Source organism: Nansenia antarctica, assembly GCF_963989245.1.
Source record: "Nansenia antarctica genome assembly, chromosome: 8".
NCBI lineage: Eukaryota > Metazoa > Chordata > Actinopteri > Argentiniformes > Microstomatidae > Nansenia > Nansenia antarctica.
In genome coordinates, this window is record NC_137678.1 from 39,489,373 (window position 1) to 39,511,185 (window position 21,813).

General features: G+C 44.7%; 1 protein-coding gene across 4 annotated transcripts in view; it reads left to right on the forward strand.

Annotated features, from left to right (window-relative positions):
- LOC308163447 (kinesin-like protein KIF21A) overlaps nucleotides 1–21,813 on the forward strand; it is a 53,632-nt gene that overhangs the window by 22,968 nt on the left and 8,851 nt on the right. For 2 of the 4 annotated variants that reach the window (XM_080537633.1, XM_080537634.1), the window contains exons 7-28: nucleotides 1,377–1,492; nucleotides 2,246–2,441; nucleotides 3,753–3,942; nucleotides 4,711–4,774; nucleotides 6,463–6,663; nucleotides 8,093–8,140; nucleotides 8,992–9,052; nucleotides 9,226–9,334; nucleotides 9,585–9,773; nucleotides 10,369–10,568; nucleotides 11,903–12,010; nucleotides 12,253–12,321; nucleotides 13,141–13,292; nucleotides 13,651–13,795; nucleotides 14,231–14,425; nucleotides 14,626–14,730; nucleotides 15,394–15,571; nucleotides 17,186–17,243; nucleotides 17,567–17,621; nucleotides 18,001–18,179; nucleotides 20,962–21,153; nucleotides 21,290–21,322. In XM_080537633.1, coding sequence (XP_080393759.1) covers nucleotides 1,377–1,492; nucleotides 2,246–2,441; nucleotides 3,753–3,942; nucleotides 4,711–4,774; nucleotides 6,463–6,663; nucleotides 8,093–8,140; nucleotides 8,992–9,052; nucleotides 9,226–9,334; nucleotides 9,585–9,773; nucleotides 10,369–10,568; nucleotides 11,903–12,010; nucleotides 12,253–12,321; nucleotides 13,141–13,292; nucleotides 13,651–13,795; nucleotides 14,231–14,425; nucleotides 14,626–14,730; nucleotides 15,394–15,571; nucleotides 17,186–17,243; nucleotides 17,567–17,621; nucleotides 18,001–18,179; nucleotides 20,962–21,153; nucleotides 21,290–21,322 — 2,843 coding nt within the window. The remainder of the gene's footprint in view (nucleotides 1–1,376; nucleotides 1,493–2,245; nucleotides 2,442–3,752; nucleotides 3,943–4,710; nucleotides 4,775–6,462; nucleotides 6,664–8,092; nucleotides 8,141–8,991; nucleotides 9,053–9,225; nucleotides 9,335–9,584; nucleotides 9,774–10,368; nucleotides 10,569–11,902; nucleotides 12,011–12,252; nucleotides 12,322–13,140; nucleotides 13,293–13,650; nucleotides 13,796–14,230; nucleotides 14,426–14,625; nucleotides 14,731–15,393; nucleotides 15,572–17,185; nucleotides 17,244–17,566; nucleotides 17,622–18,000; nucleotides 18,180–20,961; nucleotides 21,154–21,289; nucleotides 21,323–21,813) is intronic. The other 2 variants (XM_080537635.1, XM_080537636.1) reach the window with 1 other exon arrangement.

Sequence of the window (21,813 nt, forward strand, 5' to 3'; positions counted from 1 at the left end):
CCTTTTGCTAGCATATCAGCCCAATAGAGCTCTCAGGTCTTTTGACGCTGGTTTTCTCTGTGTACCTCATGTACAAAAGAAGAGATTTGGCTGCATTCTAATGTAATGCACCCAAATTGTGGAATGCACTGCCAGTTTACATTATGGATGCAACCTCAGCAAATATGTTCAAGTCAAGACTAAAAACCCATCTTTTTAATATTGCCTTTAAATGACTAAATAATTTAATTATGATTATATAATTATTAAAGCACTTTGAGCTGCAACGTTTGCAGGAAAAGTGCTATACAAATAAAAGTTATTATTATTATTATTATTATTATTATTATTATTTACTGTAGTAGGATGTCTGATGTGTAATGAACCATTTCTGGAGTTTAACTCATTCAATTCATGAATTCCAACAGTTCTCATTATACAGAATGCAATATGTTCTAGTAATGTCATGCATTTTGTATTATGTGAACACATGAACTCTCAAAAATCTCAATAAATATATATGTATAGAGTATATACATGGAGAAGAAATAGTTCTCATAGGATCCAATACAGGTTTTTCTAGTAATAGAATGGCAGTTAAATAAATCAAATTGACTGAATTTAAACGGGATTGAGCAGCAAATATCTGTCATGGCAGCATTCTCTGCAGTAGACATGTGGTCGGGGGCTAGGGGCCTCTGAGGCGCTGATAATGCAATGTTCTCCACTGGGTGCGGCTGGCTGCTGCTGCCACTACTCCCCAGCCCCCGGCACTTCCCATCCACCTGTTGTCTGGTGCCGCTAGGCAGGGCCTCATATAGGAGCAAGAGGGCCCCCTGGTGGCGGAGAAATAAAAAGTTTTTTTCTTCTGTGACCTAGGTTTCATTCTACCACACAATGAACCCACCAACCATCTCAACTCAACTTCTTCCATAACACAACCGCCAAACTAGTTTTCAATGTTTTCTCTTTATAACCAACTGCCTCCTCTTCTTGTCTTTAAAGAAAGCTAAAAACGCACTTCTTCAATATAGCCTCCGACTAGCTCATCTGCACCTGCCTACTGCTCATTTGCCAGCTACTGTTTTATCAACTAGATTAACGAGCATTGTTTCCCTTTTTTAAAATGTTCTTTATTGTATTTTATCTTTACTTTTTCTTTACTGTTTTCCCCTGCTTTTATATTAATTCTATGCTTGTATATGTTTTTATATATGTTTTTATATTCACTTTATGTTCTTATTCCTGTTGTGAGCTGCATTTCTTGTATGAAAGGTGCTATATAAATAAAGCTTTACTTACTTACTTACTGACTTACTTTAACCAACTGCCTCTTCTTCCTCCTCCTCCTCTTCCTCCCCTTCTTCTCTTTATGTTTTGTTGTGTTCCCTCTGTAGCTTGCCCTGGGTAACGTCATCAGTGCTCTGGGAGACAGAAGTAAGAGGTCCACCCATGTGCCTTACAGAGACTCCAAGCTCACACGCCTTCTACAGGACTCTCTGGGTGGAAACAGGTCTGTCCCTAACTCCCTATCAATGGTCTACTCAGTCTTGAAAAGATGAAAAGATGTGACTTGACCTGGCTTCACATAGTGATCTGAGCTTGATCGATCTTGCCTGATCTTGCACTGTACTGTATTGTATTGTTGTCTCTGTGTCCTGTCTGGTAGGTTATCTTTCATATGTATGATGGATTTAATGTGTTTTTTTTTGTACCTGGCTGCAACCAAATTTCCCCTAGTGGGATAATAAATTAGCCTTGACTTGACTTGACTTGATTGTGCCTGCCTAGTCCTAAACGTGCTCTACTGTGCTATACTAATTGACACAGACATTTGACCCCTTCATTTAACACTAGAACAGCCGTGCCTTATTTACCTACTATAAGAGCCGCCTCGGGGGTCAAAAGGTATAGTGTGTGTATATATATATATATATATATATATATATATATATATATATATACAGTATATATATAATATAGTATAGTCTTTACAATGCTAAGCTGCTATTTACACACAACGACCACTAGTTGGCCGGCTTGTAAATGTGCCTGCCTTCTACACAGAAAAACTGCAAAATAGCTTTATCCTAGCTTATCCTGATGTGATTTTGAAAATGTAAGGATACTGGGTGGTAGAACGCATATTATCTAGGAAAGGAGGGTATCATGAAAGGAGGGTATCTACCACCTACAGGCCTACAACTATCCACGTTATTGACAAAAAATGTTGTCTGTCTATCTGTCTGCGTCTGCTTCCCCCCAGTCAAACGGTGATGATCGCGTGCATCAGTCCGTCAGACCGCGACTTCATGGAGACGCTGAACGCCATGAAGTACGCCAACCGTGCCAGGAACATCAAGAACAAGGTGATGGTGAACCAGGACAAGGCCAGCCAGCAGATCAGCGCCCTGCGAATGGAGATCGCCAGGCTGCAGATGGAACTGATGGAGTATAAAGCGGTGAGACAGGGATGGAGGGAGGGAGGGACGGAGGGAGGGAGGGAGGGATGGAGGGAGGAGGGAGGGAGGGATGGAGGGATGGAGGGAGGAGGGAGGGATGGAGGGAGGAGGGAGAGGGAGGGAGAGAGGGAGGGAGGTGGGGGGGGGGGAGAGAGGGAGGGAGGGAGGGAGGGGGGGGGGAGAGGAAGAGAGAGAGAGACTGTGTGGGAATATTATTGGTGTAAAGTCAGGACAATCACGTCTCTTCACAACACTGGCTCCCCGCTGGTGGAATGAGCTCCCCACGGCTGTCAGAACGGCAGAGTCACTACCCATCTTCCGTCGTAGACTGAAGACCCATCTCTTCAGGTTACATCTTAACTGCTCCTCCTGAGAACATCTTCTGACCCTCACCACTACGTCTCCTAAAGACACCCGCTTTCCCCTCTACTGTGTCCCTAAGAACTTCTACTGCCCCCCTTGTACTGTTTCTCAGTTTCTCCAGTAAAAAAAAAAAAAAAAAAATCTTAGCAGAAGGCGATAATAGGGAGAAGGTTTTTCCTTCTATCAGTGGCCCCGGGCCCGAGCTAGAGTACTCTTCCTGCAACGAATAGTGGACTGCTGATTCACATGCTTAGTATTCAAATGTATTGATTGTAAGTCGCTTTGGAATAAGGCGTCTGCTAAATGCCAAAAATGTAAATGTGAAATGTAAATGTAAAGTGAATCTCCAGGTGGGCAATACAGTTCAGGGGCCAGTTTCACAAAAGCTTCTTAGCTAAAGTAGTACTTTATAGTATAGTAGTACTATATTTTAAATATCTTTTGACAATCCAGGCCCGCTCCTCTTCTAGACCAGTTCTTTATTTGGAACCCATTTTGTTCTTTCATACATAGAAGATTGACTGCAAAAAAATAAATACATTTTTACGATTGCTCTCATGGCTTTGTCGATGGGTTATGGTCGATGGGTTATGGGTTATGGATAGATGTATTACCACTTAAGCTATGAAGCTTTTTGTAAATCGACCCACGTTCTGTTATATTATATTGAGCTGAGACATACAGTATATAGCATTACATTTTATGACACTTGCAATAAATGCAGACAATGCATACATAAGCTTTGGAAATAGACTAGACTACTACTATGTATTATTCACTCAGACAGTATTAGTAGTATTGCAATGTATGCCCTTTACAGATGCATTTATCCAAAGCGACTTACAGAGTGAATGCATAGATTTTTTGTATAAATGGTCCCTAGTGCAGGAATCGCACAAACAACCATAGCGCCATACAATACAGATTGCGTTTGTGGTGGTGATGCAGGGTAAACGCATGGTGGGGGAAGACGGCGTGGAGGGCATCAACGACATGGTCCATGAGAACTCCATGCTGCAGACAGAGAACAGTAACCTGAGGGTGAGGGTCAAGGCCATGCAGGAGACCATCGACGCCCAGAGAGCCCGGCTCACGCAGCTGCTGAGCGACCAGGCCAACCAGACCCTGGCCAGGATGGGTACGTAACCGGGGACAACGGCAGGCTACCAGGAACAGAGGGACTGAGAAGATGTTGTATAGATAGATAGATAGATAGATAGATAGATAGATAGATAGATTGATAGGTACTTTATAGATCCCAGAGGGGAAATGAAGGCATTACAGTAGCTCACAAACAACAACAACATCACAATTCCTGTGGAAATTGTGAAGTGTGACCGCGTTTCTCTAGCTCACCCAGGGGCCGAGCTAACTAGCGCTAGCTAACTAGTTAGCAACAACAACAACAAAACTAGTGCTAGCTAATTATTAGCGCTAGTTAGCTAACTCCCCTGCACCCCCCGGCGAAGACTGCGTGTCTTTACGTCACTCAGAGGCTGAGCTGTGGCGTTTTGAATATTGCCCCATTCATTGTCTGGGATTTTTTGGCCGCTAAACAGGGCATTGTGGGTAAACCGTATGCCGTAACCTTCCTTCGGACAATAGCAACGTTTTGACACCTCTCATGTCTACCTAGTGCCAAAACTGTGGGACGAGTAGCCGGGGCAAATGTTGATATAATAATAAATATATATGTACAATACTAATAGTAATACTAATACTTGCATCCTGCAAGCACACTAATAAAGTCACAAATTAATAAAATACACATCTGAAACAGTATATACAGTAACAACAGTCCAGTATGATTTAACATCCTATATTGTATACTGTTATAGTAAACGTATGTTACTACCCCTCTCCCCAAGGACTATTGTAGCAGGTGTGGCATGTTCATGTTTTTCAGGTGAGGGGAACGAAGAGATCGGGAACATGATCCAGAACTACATCAAAGAAATTGAAGAACTCAGGTATGGATCATGTCCCCTACATGTATGACCCCTCTGTGGGTCAGAGACATATCACTATCATTTCTCTACTGTAATTAATAATACAAATTATACAACAGTTAGTACCGACCAAGTAATTTGATTGGACAAGAGGCATTCCATGAGTGCTGATATACAGTATAACAGCACTGAGACCTTTAACTATATGTATCACTCCGCCGCACAGATGTTCTACTAAATGACCGTTAATTAGACTACATGTTTGTGTTCAGGTTACTAGGCAACAGTCCATTTGAAGTTCAGTTGCGGAACTATTTTTTGTTTATTTTTATGATTAAATAAACAAACAAATCATAATCTGTTGTCGCGTATTACTGTTAACTAATAAATCGCGCTGTAGAACTGTTGTATAAAAGCAATATCACACTCGAGGTCGTGCTGTTATACTGAATATCAGCACGGCTGTGATTGTCTTCGACCGAATCACAGCCGTGCTGATATTCAGTATAACACACTCCCTCTCGTGTGATATTGCTTAAATAATCTTAATTCCTTCCTTCTGGGTCCCTAGCATAGATGACTTTTTCATGTATAGATGATTCACTTACTTAGACAAATGTACCACAGTCTGATTTGGTCCTCATGTCGGGATCCGATCTGACTTTTCTTTCGAAAAACTGTGAATACATTTCTGCGTTGTTGAATATTAATGACACATCGCTAGTCAACTAACACAGCTTGTTTTGTGAGCCTGCTAACAATGTAAAGTAGTGTTATAGTTAACTAGGTAGCAGTGGGGATTACTCACCGAATCCATTACGTTGCAGTATTTTGGCTTGACTAGCGAGTGTGTGTTGTGATTCGTATTTCCGTAATCCCGTAGTTTCGTGTTTCAAAAGAAAAGTCTGAACATTTTGATTGGTTGCCGACATGCGGACCAAATGTGTGGTGGCCTGGGAAAACCCGTCGGATGTCGCTGGCGTTCGTTTGTGGCAAAGAGCAAAAATACTGGAAATGTCCTATTTCGGCGATTTTGATATTATGTGGTATTCTAGTACTTTGAACGCCATACTACATTATGGTGAATAAACATTTTAAGAAAACAAAAGAGAAAGTACTTATTTTTATGTTTTTGTGGTGGGTAGTTTGCTAGCGAAACAACGTCACGTTGAACGTGTCTCATTCTCAGTTAAGCAACGCACGCACACATGAGCGAAAGGAGAGACGATACTTCCACCTGTGTTATTGCCAGTTTACTGATGCTCACAATAAGCATAAAGTAATAAAATCACACAAATGGATCTGTCCCTTGCATACCGACGAGACGAGCAGACTAACACCGCATCACAAGCAGACAAACGAGACCGGACGATCTGCATAGGCTCCTCCCCCGACCCGGAGGAGAAAGGGGTCGGGGGCAGCATTTCTCACCTTTCACTTTTTTTGACATGATACATTAAAATGCTCATAACTTTTTAAAATAAAGGGCTATCTCAGTCATTCAACCAGTTATGAATAGCTGAGAACTTATGGAAATATAAAAAAATGGAAATGTCAAAATGCCACCATGTGAAGGGTTTTCCCAGGCCACCACACAAATGATCAGACTGTGTCACAAAGGTATTTGTTGTCGTCAGCATTGTGTTTTTTGGTCTTTGAGAGACCTGCTAGTGTGTTGACGTCGGTGGCTGTTGTTTCTGTACCGCCAGAGCCAAGTTGTTGGAGAGCGAAGCCGTCAACGAGACTCTTCGCAAGACCCTGTCCCGCGCTTCCACCCGGTCCTCCCTCTACGGGGGTCCAGGGTCCTTCTCCTCCGTCCATGCCCCCGAGAGAGAGGCCAGCGACATCATCGAGATGGCCAAGAAAGACCTGGAGAAACTCAAGAAGAAGGAAAGGAAGAAAAAGAAAAGGTAAAGGATTGGATTTGAATACTTTTATCATCACCCGACGCTCCAAATATTAAATATACATTTATACACGTGATGTATTGTAAAAGTACAATATAATGTTACAATTTGGTAGACTTTGATGCTAGGTCTCTTTAAGGTCTTTAAGGTCTCTATCAGTGACAGAAGGAATTGGAGGGGGGAGTGGTTAGGGAGGGGAGGTGAGGAGTGGTTAGGGAGGGGAGGTGAGGAGTGGTTAGGGAGGGGAGGGGAGGTGAGGAGTGGTTAGGGAGGGGAGGGGAGGAGTGGTTAGGGAGGGGAGGGGAGGAGTGGTTAGGGAGGGGAGGGGAGGAGTGGTTAGGGAGGGGAGGGGAGGAGTGGTTAGGGAGGGGAGGGAGGAGTGGTTAGGGAGGGGAGGGGAGGAGTGGTTAGGGAGGGGAGGGGAGGAGTGGTTAGGGAGGGGAGGGAGGAGTGGTTAGGGAGGGGAGGGAGGAGTGGTTAGGGAGGGGAGGGGAGGAGTGGTTAGGGAGGGGAGGGGAGGTGAGGAGTGGTTAGGGAGGGGAGGGGAGGAGTGGTTAGGGAGGGGAGGGGAGGGAGGAGTGGTTAGGGAGGGGAGGGGAGGGAGGAGTGGTTAGGGAGGGGAGGGGAGGGAGGAGTGGTTAGGGAGGGGAGGTGAGGAGTGGTTAGGGAGGGGAGGGGAGGAGTGGTTAGGGAGGGGAGGGGAGGAGTGGTTAGGGAGGGGAGGGGAGGAGTGGTTAGGGAGGGGAGGTGAGGAGGGGAGGGGAGGGGAGGTGAGGAGTGGTTAGGGAGGGGAGGGGAGGAGGGGAGGGGAGGGGAGGTGAGGAGTGGTTAGGGAGGGGAGGAGGGGAGTGGTTAGGGAGAGGAGGGAGGAGGGGTTAGGGAGGGGAGGTTTAGCGAGGGGGAGTAGGAGGAGGAGGGGTTAGTTTCCATTGTCACCAGTGCAGAGGAGCATGCCATGATGTGTTTTGGGTAATTAGCCACTTGGAGCCTAGCCTTTTCCTTTCAGCATTAGTCATCTCTAATATCTCCTTATATGGACGTGATGATGAGAAGCCGAACACTGATGGGGTTTTAGCCCAATCATGCTCATAGAACAGAACCACAGGCTCAACTCTGATCGCTTGCTGTCACTGGTTGGATAAGCTCATGGCGGATATCTTTCGAAGTGTGACAGGCCTGTAGAGGATGAAGCGTTGTGTGTCAGACTCTCTAAAGCTCATCTGTTCATCCTTTACTACTCTTCTTTGCTCCACGGCAACCCCACACCCCCATCTCCCCCCTCCTCCCGATCCCCCAACCCTTTCCAAACTATCCCTCACCCCATCCTGTACCCTCATCCAATCCCCCCCCCCCCCCAATCTCCCTCCCCCAATCCCCCCCCCTACACACACACACACCTCACACAAACACACACACCCCTCTCTCTCTGAAGACTGCTGCGTCTCGAGGCGAGTCACCAGGAGGATGTTGAACATTCCAGGTTTGCTATGTCCCCTCTCCCCCCCCCTGCACCCCCCTCCATCCTTTCCCCCTTTCTCTCTCTCTCTCTCTCTCTCTCTCTCTCTCTCTCTCTCTCTCTCTCTCTCTCTCTCTCTCGTGTCTCAACCTCTAACATGGCTTCTGTACCTGCAGGAAGCTTCCCTAACCTGGAGGGACCCACTTATAACCCCTGACCCCTGACCTCCACTCAACCTCTCTCTATCCCTCTTCTCCGCCCTCTTACCCCACCTCACCTTCTCTCTGTGTTGCGGGGACCCCCCCTCTGTTATGATGTTAATGACTGTGACCTTACCCCCCCCCAAACACACACACCATACACACAATCATTGACTAACACCGACCTTAAGGAGGAATCTAACAACCAAATGATTTGGGTTCTGATTCTAACAGAATGTTGTTTGCTGAGAATCAAGGTTGTTTGTCTTGGTGCTGATGGTGGTTGTGAAGTGGACATCACTGGTGCTAGCCTAGCATTGATATGGCTATACTCTCTCTCTCTCTCTCTGTGGCCCTCTGTGGCTCAGTTAGGAGAGCATGGAGCTACCAACGCTTAGGTTATGGGCTCGATTCCCGTTGGCACCATATATACTGAAAAATGTATGCACTCACTGCATTCATTCATTCATTCATTCATTCAATGTAAGTCGCTAGATAAAAGCTAAAAGCGGATAAAAGCGTCCGCTAAATGGCATATATTATTATATTATATTATTGTATGTCTATGGGTATGGTGTCTAATATTGAGACTAGCCATATCAGCCCTAGTGTTAGTCTGTGTTGTGTTTCCTGTGAATATCGACCTAAAACGCTTAAACGCAGTTTCCCTCGCAGTGTGATCAAGGAGGAGGTCCCAGACAACGAACAGGAACATGGCGTCGACGAGGCCGAGGGGGTACGTCACAAAATGGACCCTAGCTGGTCTGTAGCTAATCTAGCTAATCACTGGACTCCAGCTGCTGTGTCTGTATCCATGATCCATCATTTAGCCTGTGTGTGATGTGTATTTTTATTGTGTCTGTGTGTGTTCTGTGTGTGTGTGTATGTGTGTGGTGTGTGCGCCATCAGGAGGGCAGTGACCACGAGGAAGCGGAGGAGGTGGAGGGAGAAGAGGAGGACTATGAGATGGAGGGAGAGGAGAGCTCAGAGGAGTCTGACTCTGAGCTGGATGAGAAAGGTACAACTCTGTCACTGTAACCATGACAACTCCTGTGTCAAGTACCTGTTTCTAATGTCAGTGAGTAGTATCTTGCTAGAGTCCTTACCTGTGTGTGTGTGTGTGTCTGTCTGTGTGTGTGTCTGTGTGTGTGTGTGTGTGTGTGTGTGTGTGTGTGTGTGTGTGTGTGTGTGTGTGTGCGAGCGTGCGTGCGTGCGTATGTATGCGTGTCCTGTATGTGTCCTCTAACATGCGTATCGTGCGTGAACAGAGAACTTCCAGGCGGACCTGGCCAACATCACGTGTGAGATCGCCATCAAGCAGAAGCTGATCGACGAGCTGGAGAACAGCCAGAGGCGTCTGCACACACTCAAACAGCAGTACGAGCAGAAGCTGATGATGCTGCAGAGCAAGATCAGAGACACCCAGCTGGAAAGAGACAGGGTCCTGCACAACATGGGTACGAATGAGCCTCACAGGAATAGAAGACGTTGAAGAAAATATACATTTAATGAATTACCCCCCCCCCCCCCCCCCCCTAGGCAGAACAGCTCCGGAGCTCTGGGCTCTGGCCCCCCCGTCAGGTGCTCCTGGCGCAGTTAGGAGTTAAGTGTCTTGCTCGAGGGCACAACTAATAGGGTCTAAAGGCTCACAATAACACAGTCGTGAGCTTAGAATTAGAAAGTTCTATCTCCGTTTAGGGCAGTTCAGAGATATTGAGCGTCAAAGCTTTTACATTCCATTATGTTTTGTGAGATGGAACCTTTGTATTTTTTTATTAATTACTAACTAAAAAATCTACAATAAAAAATATATACAAATAACACCACACAGGCATTAATAAACACCTAATGGATCAGATTATGTAAAAAACTCAATTTCGACCAAAAAACCTGCAAAGGACCTTAGATAGATCATTCTAAAGTCATGCAGTAGCACCTTCAGCACCTTAAATGCCTGTTTGAAATATGAGATAGAGGTTGTTGCTCTGATATAATATGGGATCTGATGTGAGTGTATGCTCAGTGTGGATCTGGTTGTCTGCCCCCCCGCAGGCTCGGTGGAGACCTGCACGGAGGAGAAGGCCAAGAAGATCAAGACGGAGTACGAGAAGAAGCTCAGCTCCATGAACAAGGAGATGCAGAAGCTGCAGTCGGCCCAGAAGGAGCACGCCCGCCTGCTGAAGAACCAGTCCCAGTACGAGAAGCAGCTGAAGAAGCTCCAGCAGGACGTGGCGGAGATGAAGAAGACCAAGGTAGAATACAGCATCCTTCATTATCTGAATAGAATATCTGAAAGATCTTTTTCTAGCATATCAGCCCAATAGAGCTCTCAGGTCTTCTGACGCTGGTTTTCTCTGTGTACCACATGTACAAAAGAAGAGATTTGGTGAGGCTGCATTCTCATTTTATGCACCCAAATTGTGGAATGCCCTGCCAGTTTACATTAGGGATGCAACCTCAGCAAATATGTTCAAGTCAAGACTAAAAACCCATCTTTTTAATATTGCCTTTAAATTACTAAATAATTTAAATATAATTATATAATGAATGGAGCACTTATTATTATTATTATTATTATTATTATTATTATTATTATTATTATTACATTTTGATTGAATTTGGCCTTTCTTTAACCAGAGGTCCCTTTTTCATTCGAGGGAGACCTGGCCAATATATAGCTGCTTTGATATCTACCCATTCAGAAAGGGTAATGGGCGGTCAAGTCGGTGTGGGTATAAGAAAGATTAATTTGATTGAACTTTCAATGATACGATGATACTGGAATGATTGGAACTGGATGAATTCAGTGCATCACGTGACAAAATAAAAAGCTACGGTTCGTACATTCGTTTCCCACCGGGAGCATACTTACACAGTAAATCACTGAGAGTCACGGGTAAAAGTGTCTGCTAAATGTCCTATTAGTACAGTACAGTGCCAACCAACGCTTGATATATTTTTATGACTTGCCTCACACAACATTCAGCATTCAAAAATAGATTAGGTTAGCAAAAACACTTATACACAAGTATATGATATAATATATGTGCATATATTATGTACATATAATATGTACAGTATATGAGCTGATCAGTGGTAGGGAGGGATTCTGTTGCTTCTTGTCTTAAATAACTTGTATGAAATAGATCACGAGTAAAACAAAACAAAACAATTCTAAGACTATTTATTAAACAGAATTACAGTTTACAGAGATACAGAAAAAGTTGGTACTGGTGCTGCTTGCTGGAGTGGAGAAGAGCAAGCTGGAGTGAGTGAGAGAGACTCTTGTTCTCACATTAAATACCCCCAACCATATGCAAATACAAGGTATCGATACAGGCCTATCACATTACTTGATGATCAAGGTGTGAAAAAGGGGTCAGTCTCCATACAGTCACTCAGGTTCCATTTTGAAATGACCATATGGGCTTTAAGAACAAAGGATCGTAAAACCCCCAGCCAGGAGAATCTTTACAGAACTATGCAGAGTCAAAAGACAAATTATACAGGCTTATACTATTTAATTCATGTGTGTGTATCAAAATATACCACAATTCAAAGATGGCTTCTGTTGCTGTTCTATCAGGTGGGTCTGATGAAGCAGATGAAGGAACAGCAGGAGAAGAACCGGGCCTCCGAGTGCCGACGGAACCGAGAGATCGCCGTTCTGAAGAAGGACCAGCGCAAGCAGGAGGTCAGACAGCAGTAATCAATCAATCAATCAATCAATCAATCAATCGATCAATCAATCAATCAATCAATCAATCGAATGTGACTTGGAGAGCACTGTTAGAAAAGCATTCGCCCTCGCAGAGAAAATCTGTCACGTTATTTAGTTCATGTGTTTGTTTTTACATTCATTTAGTTTCAGTTAAGATAAATGCAGTCATTTAAAACCAGTATTCTTAGTATTTCTCTGATCCTGTTCCCCTACAGCATCAACTGAGACAGCTGGAGGCCCATAAGAGACAGCAGGACCTGATCCTGAGGAGGAAGACTGAGGAGGTGAGAGCCACTGAAGCTCAGCCTGGGCCTGGGTCTGGGTCTGGGTCTGTCTCTTGGTCTGGTCTGGGTCTGGGTCTGGGCCTGGGCCTGGGCCTGGGCCTGGGCCTGGTCTGGGTCCGATCTGGGCATGGGCCTGGGTCTGGTCTGGGCCTGGGCCTGGTCTGGGTCTGGGCCTGGTCTGGGTCTGGGCCTGGGCCTGGTCTGGGTCTGGGTCTGGGCCCGGTCTGGGACTGGGTCTGTCTCTGGGCCTGGGCCTGGTCTGGGTCTGGGTCTGGCTCTGGCTCTGGGTCTGGGTCTGGGTCTGGGTCTGGGTCTGGCTCTGGGTCTGGGTCTGGCTCTGGGCCTGGGCCTGGTCTGGGTCTGGCTCTGGCTCTGGGTCTGGGTCTGGCTCTGGGTCTGGGACTGGGTCTGTCTCTGGGCCTGAGTCTGGGCCTGGTCTGGCTCTGGGTCTGGCTCTGGCTCTGGCTCTGGGTCTGGGTCTGGGTCTGGTCTGGTCTGGTCTGGGTCTGGGCCTGGGCTCGGTCTGGGACTGGGTCTGTCTCTGGGCCTGAGTCTGGGCCTGGTCTGGCTCTGGGTCTGGCTCTGGGTCTGGGTCTGGGTCTGGGTCTGGGCCTGGGTCTGGGTCTGGGCCTAGGCCTGGGCCTGGTCTGGGACTGGGTCTGTGTCTGTCTCTGGGCTTGAGTCTGGGCCTGGTCTGGGTCTGGGTCTGGGCCTGGGCCTGGAGCTGGGGCCGGGGTTGGCCTCCCCTACCAGTTGGGTTGTAATGTAATGCTGTACTTGGGATCATCACTCACCTGTGGTACTGTGTTCCTCCACCAGGTGACAGCACTGAGGCGCCAGGTGAGGCCCACGTCCGGTAAGGTGACCAGGAAGATCAGCCTCCCAGAGCCTCTCCAGGAGTCTACACACCACCGCGCCACCACCCCAGGAAGACAGTCTCCTGCTGGGGCAAGCGCCCCCAACGGCACCAGGTACACCCACCGTGACCAGTGTGTGTGTGTGTGTGTGTGTGTGCGTGCGTGCGTGCGTGCGTGCGTGCGTGCGTGCGTGCGTGCGTGCGTGCGTGCGTGCGTGCGTGCGTGCGTGCGTGCGTGCGTGCGTGCGTGCGTGCGTGCGTGCGTGCGTGCGTGCGTGCGTGCGTGCGTGAGTAAGTGTTATTCTGTGTGTGTACAGTCTGTGTGTGAAAGGACCTGTATTTAAAACAAGCTAAAATGCTGACTATAAAAACCCTTTCAGTTCATGTTTGTCAATACTATCTACAGTAGCCTAAGTTGATGGTTTTAGCAGCACTTACTGTACCTCTGTATTATTCCCCCCCCCTTTATACAGGAAGTACCCAGTCAGGATGGGGAGCATATACTCTACCAAGACCGCTCGGGCCAAATGGCAGTCCCTGGAGCGCCGCATCAGTGACATCATCATGCAGAGGATGACCATCTCCAACATGGAGACCGACATGAACCGCCTCCTCAAGGTAACGCGGCCCCCGCAGTGGTTTCCGATCTTTCCAAGGGTCATGTGACACATAAGAGTCATCGAATTCCAGTCTCTTGTGGGAATGGGTCATGGCACCACCAATGGGTTCTGACCCACCATTTAGGAATCGCTGATTCCTGTCAGACTACTAATGTCAGCACAGCTCTCACGGCCCAAGAGTCACTCTTCTCTAACTCTCTCTCTCTGCCTCTCTGCCTTTCTCTCTCGGTCCCTCTGTCTCTCTCTCTCTCTTCTCTCTCTATCTCTTCTTTCAACTCTCTCTTTCTCTCTCTCTCCCTCTCTCTGTCTCTCTCCCTCCCTCCCCCCCTCTCTCAACTCTCTCTCTCTCTCCCTCTCCCCCCCCCTCTCTCTCAACTCTCTCTCTCTCTCTCTCTCTCCCTCTCTCTCCCTCTCTCTCCCTCTAATCCTCCAGCAACGTGAGGACCTGACCAAGCGAAGGGAGAAGGTGTCCCGTAAGAGGGAGAAGATTGTTGCGGAGGGGACTGATGCCGACCGCACCATCGTGTCCCTGAACGAGGAGATGGAGTCTCTGTCGGCCAACATAGACTACATCAACGACAGCATCGCAGACTGTCAGGCTAACATCATGCAGATGGAGGAAGCCAAGGTGATGATGATGATGATGATGATGATTAGGAGGAGGGTGATGATGAAGATGATGATTAGGAGGAGGATAATGATGATGATGGTAATGATGGTGGTGGCGATGGTGATGAAGATGATTAGGATGATGATGATGATGATGATGATGATGATGATGATGATGATGATGATCTCACTAAAATGTGTCTGTATGCTGTACCACAGGAGGAAGGAGACACAGTGGACGTTACCGCGGTGATAAGCTCTTGCACCAACATATCAGAAGCCCGCTTCCTGCTCGACCACTTCCTCTACATGGCCATCAACAAGGTATCTACAATACTCAATCTTATCACCTATATGGTGCATCTGTATGTACAGACTTTGTAATTGTTCACTGTTGAGGATGTTGAGTATAAACTCAAAAGGTGCTACCTAAAACAAAAGGGTCTACCTAAAACAAAAGGTTCTACCTATAACAAAAGGTTCTACCTATAACAAAAGGTTCTACCTATAACAAAAGGTTATACCTATAACAAAATGTTCTACCTATAACAAAAGGTTCTACCTATAACAAAAGGTTCTACCTATAACAAAAGGTTCTACCTATAACAAAAGGTTCTACCTATAACAAAAGGTTCTACCTATAACAAAAGGTTTCTTCGGTCGTTCCTGTGGAAAGAACTCTCACGGGTTCCCTGTTGGGACCCTTTCTTCTGAGAGTTCTACATGTAGAAGACTTCTTCAAAGGGTTCTCCAACAAGGACAGCTGAAGAACCCTTTTGAAACTCTTAATACTCTTACATACTTTTACATACTCTTGGTATGTGACCAAGTATGTGAGTATGAGTGTGTGTGTGTGTGTGTGTGTGTGTGTGTGTGTGTGTGTGTTTGTGTGTGTGTGTGTGTGTGTGTGTGTGCGTGCGTGCGTGTGCGTGTGTTACCCAGCCTCCCGTTTTAGAACATCTGTGGTCTGTTCTTCTCCCCTCCCAGGGCCTTCAAGCAGCCCAGAAGGAGTCCCAGGTGAAGGTGATGGAGGGCCGGCTGAAGCAGACAGAGATCAACAGCGCCACGCAGAACCAGCTGCTCTTCCACATGCTGAAGGAGAAGGCCGAACTCAACCCTGAGCTGGACGCCCTACTGGGCAGTGCCCTGCAAGGTAATGTTCAAGGTACTAGAATATTCACACTTTCCACTTTTCTATCATCTATTGGTAACGCTTTATTTTACAGTCTGCTATTCACAAGACATTTCAGCTACTTAGAATTGATTATGGTGGAAAAAGGTTGCAAGATGACCTAACAATTGACCTAAAAGTGACATTTCCTATTTATTAATTATGAGATTTCGTGACGTTAGAATTATTAGGTTCTATTTCCCTTTTTGGTCAAAATTGAGTTTTTTACATAATCTGATCCATTAGGTGTTTATTAATGCCTGTGTGGTGTTATTTTTAAAATGTTTACATTTTTTAGTTAGTAATTAATAAAATACAAAGGTTCCATCTCACAAAACATAATGGAATGTCAAATCTTTGACGCTCAATATCTCTGAACTACCCTAAACGGAGATAGAACCTTATAATTCTAAGATCACGATTTATTAAAACAAGGATTATTGTCGTCACATGAGATCCTGAAAGAAACAGAACTGTGAAATAAAGTGTTACCGTTTTTTTTTCTTTTCGTCCTTGGTTTGACTTTGATTCGGTTTCTTTTTTTGTGTTGTTCCTTTTGTTTGGCTGAATTCAAAACAGAGCTAGGTAACCTAGGTAACCTATCATCAGGTAAGTAAAGGATGCCACAGTGTCTGTCTCAGAGAGCATGGGCCCCCCACCCCCCCGAGCCCCCCTAAGACTAACCCAGTGAACACAGTCCGTAACACTGTCATGAGGTGCATGAGGTGGTTTGTTACCCCTGGACCCCCCCCCCCCCTCTCTCTGGTTAACTAGCCCTCCCCTACTCAGACTCATATAAGACCCAGAGTACTAAGACTAAGACTTAGCACTAGTCTAAACCTGACCCCCACCTGACCCCTACCTGTTCCTCCACACTACCACTCCAAGCCTTTCAGACGGAGACGCCCATATTAGGCACTACCAGATGCATCATACTACTAACTAGCCCTCGTTGACCCCCATGTCTGACACGTCTCGTTTGACCCCTCGTGAACATAACATGAACTCTGACCCCTGTGTGAACCCTGTACTTCAGAGTTCTTTTGATTTCAGAAATATTCGCAAAACTGCCTAAGCTATTGTTTTGCTGCAACACCAAACAAACTGCATGACTTTGAAAACACTGTCTTGCATTTTTTTTTTGCTTTCTTTGCAACGTATCAACTTTCAAAAGGGTGTTCTTTCTCTAAGAGTAGCAGAATGGATTTATTATTTTGGTCAGGCAGTGGCGGGCCTATCGCTATTTTTTCTCACAGTAAGATTCAAACACACTGTATTATATACCAAGCATGTATATGGTACATGTTTGACAAGTCATCATTTAGCATATTGGACAGCATCTACTTTTCATTGCTGTCAAAGTATGACAGAAGCTACTCTATAAAAAAAGGCTCTACTTGGGCTGTCCCTGTGGGAGAACTCTTTGAAGAACCCTTTTAGGTTCCATGTACAGTAGAACCCTCTCCACAGAAGGTTCTACATGGAACCCAGAAGGGTTCTACAAAGGGTTCTCCCACAACGACAGCTCAAGAACCCTTCTTGAACCCTTTTTCTGTTGAGTGGCAGTGGGCCCAGTCTAACACCACTTCTGGTTTCGTCCTGGTCCAGAGACTGGAGATGAGAGCAGCAGCGATGAGTCCACCCCCAGCCCTGCTGCCGAGGGAAGGTAAATATCACCACTCATCAATGTTCTGGGCCCAGTTGTTCACATTTTTTTATCTGGATCAGAATGATCCTGATTCTATTTTGATATCCAGGATCAGATCGAGCTTGCTGATTTCCCCTATGCGACTCAAAATCAGCCAGATAGATCTGATCCTGGATAGCAAAAAAGAATCAGGGAATATTCTGATCCAGATTAAACGTTTTTAACAACTGGGCCCTGGCCCCTATACTCTAGCACCCAGACTAGACACAGAGGTATGACAAGGCCAGTGATACTGTCATGTATTTGGAGTTTCATGAGATGACTTTGTCATCTTGTTTCAGCTCGTTGGCGTCTGACCTGATGAAGCTGTGTGGGGAGTCCCGCCCCAGGAGTAAGGTAATGGTACACTCACCTACATACCACCGCCACTGCAGCTCTCTGCACTCATTCAACAAGCAGTTAATAAACATAACTGTATATTCATGGTGTGACTATAATGAAGGGTGAAATATTCACATTGAACATTAAAAGAGGCTGTCGTAGGCTCGTGTGATTGGTTCCCTCCAACGGTTTTGGTGAAAATGTCAATTCATGTTTGGTGTAAACTTTGATGTAGTGAAGGTTTGAGGAGTGTCAATTTTATAATTTCCTTTTCCTGTGTGTGTGTGTGTGTGTGTGTGTGTGTGTGTGTGTGTGTGTGTGTGTGTGCCTGTGTGCCTGTGTGTGTATGTGTGTGTGTGTGTGTGTGTGTGTGTGTGTGTTCTCTGTGGTACAGGCCCGTAGAAGGACCACCACCCAGATGGAGCTGCTGTACGCCAGCTCTGGGGACCTCTCCTGTGACCCCCCCATCGGGGACTTCTCTAACCCCCTCCTGCCCCTGTCGGAGGCCCAGGACCTCGGGGACAGGGAGCTCACTGTCTCCCCCTCTGGGCTGTCTAGCAGGATAGCGGGCATGTAAGTCAAGTTCATCAGTTTATTATAAATAAAATATAATTAAAATATGTTGATATTTTGAAAAACATTTAAAATCAATGACACACTCACTAGTCAAGCCAACATGTTACAATGCAATGGTTTCAGTGAGTAATCCCTGTAGCACCCTATAATGTAATAATTTCCTGATAATGTAATAACACCTGATAATGTAATAAAATGTCCACTTAACTCCATCGAAAATTTAATAAAACCTGATAATGTAATAATTGACCAATAATGTAATAAAATAACCTGACTGATATTGTAATAACATTGTTACTGATAATGTAATACCTTATTACATTATTGGGAATTTATTACACTTTCAGGTGGGTCTTTTTTTTTTTAAACTGATAATGTAATACTTGACAGATAATGTAATACTATGTTCATCTTCAATCCAGAGTTCTACATTTTGTTTTTTAAGAATCTAAGACTGTTGTATACACTGGATTTAAGAATCTAAGAATCTTATTTACACTGGATTTGAAATAACAGAATGACTACTGGGTTAAATGACAGACTTGCATATGTGCAGATTACTCAGGGACATGAACAAAACCTTTGGTAACTCTTCATTTGAGGAGGGTATACAGTGGGTGCGGAAAGTATTCAGACCCCTTCAGTTTTTCCACATTTTGTTGTATTATAACCTCAATTTAAAATGGATTAAATTAACATAATTTGCCATCAATCCACACACAATACCCCAGAATCACAACAGGAAATCCGTTTTTTTTAAATGTTAGTAAACTTTTTAAAATTGAAATACTAGAAAACCCCCATGTACAAAGTATTCAGACCCTTTGCTATGACACTCTAAAAGCTAAAATGCAAAAATATCATCAACAAATGACTCCATAAGTTTTTTGGAATTAACATATTTGTTTTTATAGGGTTTCTAATTTGCATAAGAGTCAATGAGACTCTGTGTAGATCAGGTTTCCATAAAACATTGAGAAAATGGAGAGTAACAAAACTGCTCAGGAATGTGAACCTGAGGCCTGGGGAGACTTACAAAAAGTTGAATGGTGGAGGGGTAAAAGCACAGCCGATGGGACAACATCATGCCAGTCACTCTACTGTACAAAATTGGTCTATAACCGAATGGCAAAAAATAATCCCTTAATGTAAAAAATAATCTCATATCCATAATTGTGTTTTGCAGGAAATGTGTTTATTTGGTTTTACTACAAAGCATTACATTTAGTACAATTTTTTAGATTTTTTGATTTCATGTTGTGATTCTGGGGTATTGTGTGTGGATTGATGGCAAATTATTTTAATTTAATCAATTTTAAATTGATTCTATAATACAACAAAATTTGGAAAAACTGAAGGGGTCTGAATACTTTCCGCACCCACTGTACATATGCATTCATTCATTCAACACCTACATACACACTTACATGACACCTGACACAAACATAGGCCTACATATCCCCTCATAAATTGTTATTATATCACTTTCATCATCTTCCTCTGCACATATGCAAGTCTGTCATTTAACCCAGTAGTCATTCTGTTATTTCAAATCCAGTGTAAATAAGATTCTTAGATTCTTAAATCCAGTGTATACAACAGTCTTAGATTCTTAAAAAACTAAATGTAGAACTCTGGATTGAAAATTAACATAGTATTACATTATCTGTCAAGTATTACATTATCAGTTTGAAAACAAAAAAGACCCACCTGAAAGTGTAATAAATTCCCAATAATGTAATAAGGTATTACATTATCAGTAAAAATGTTATTACAATACCAGTCAGGTTATTTTATTACATTATCGGTCAATTATTACATTATTGGGTTTTATTACATTTTCGATTGAGTTAAGTGGACATTTTATTACATTATCAGGTGTTATTACATTATCAGGAAAATATTACATTATAGGGTGCTACAATCCCCACTACTCTACACTAACTAAGTAGCATGTTTGGATACTGGATTCTGATTGGCTAGTAGCAACAGTGGTAAATATCTCAACAACCCACTGTTCAGACCGCATTTCCAATATCAATGCGCCTCCCAATCAATCTGTGCTGACCTACAATGCAATGGTTGATCTTGTTTATGGGACTATATTCTGTGGCGGAAGGATATATGTATTCTGAAACAATTAATGATTGTAAATACATGAATTTAATGTTACAACTGTGTATTTATTTTTTATATTATGTGGTGGCTGTTGTAGTAAAGCAATTTACCATTCGAGGGCGGGGGTTGTGGACTCATTTACCACTGTACAGGGTTTTCCAGCTACAACCCTGTACGAGTGGTAAATGAGTCCACAACCCCCTTCCTCTCATGGTAAATTGCTTCCTTACTCACCAAATCTATTGCATTACACTATTTTGGCTCGACTAGCAAGTGTGTCATTGATTTCAACAACGTTGACATTTATTTACATTTTTCAGAATAAAAGTGTGAACATTTGGTCGATTGCCGACTTGTTCTCCCTTTCACTAGCTAGCCGTCACAAATGTTTATGATAGCATCAACAACAGGAAAACGTAGGATTAGGATACTAGTGGAATTTAAATCTTTACTTGCATGAGATGGTTCAAAGTTCACACCACTTGTTTTGTACATCTCAGATAAACGGCAGTATATGCTACTCAAAAACACAACGTCATTGCTTCGCCAACAGTATGTCGAATCTGAATCCAACTTGTCACCCATGGTACTTTTGTTCTGACTCCGTCCTGCTCTCTCTCTCTCTGTCTATTTGTCTGTCTGTCTGTCTGTCTCTCTGCAGCTCTGGAGCCCGTTCTCCGACAGGATCTGAGAAGAGGTCCTTGGAGCGTTCGCCCCTCGCGCGCAGGAGGATGTTGGAGAGGGCACACACACCCACACACACAACCACACACACACCCACACACACACCCACACCCACAGCCCTCCCCATAGTCACGGACACCAAGACCAAAGGATCAGACACTAAACCAGCGTAAGATAACACTGCATAGCAGCACAGTCCTGCAACCTGCAGCACGAGGCAGACACTGAACACTTACAGTCATTAGCTACAGTTATAAGTCCTTACACTTTAGTTCTTACACTGGCTTCTGCTGTTTCTGTTCCAGGTTGGAGGAGTCTCCTGTATTTGAATCTCACAGGTACAGTACAGTTTGTTTATTTGTTTATTTAATGGAAGGATCCCCATTAGCTATACCCATAGGCATGAGCTACTTTTAGTGGGGTCCACATTTAAAACATAACATACATTCACACTCCTTCCCCTGCTGTTCTATGGACTGCACTTATATAGCGCCTTATTCCAAAGCACTTTAGCTCTAATAGCCTCTCATTCACCCATTCACTTTAGCTCTAATAGCCTCTCATTCACCCATTCACACACACATTCACGCAACAATGGCGGCAAGCTACCATGCAAGGCACCGGCCCGCTCATTGAGAGCAATTTGGGGTTCAGTGTCTTGCCCAAGGACACCTCGACATGTGGCCAGCCGGGGTTCGAACCACCAATCTGCCGACCTTGTCATCATTAGACGCCGGCTAATCTAACTCCTGCGCCACAGCCGCCCCGAAAAATTCTACTGTAGTAGTGTGGCTGCTTGGGTGTGTCTGCTCACTGAGCTCACTGTGTA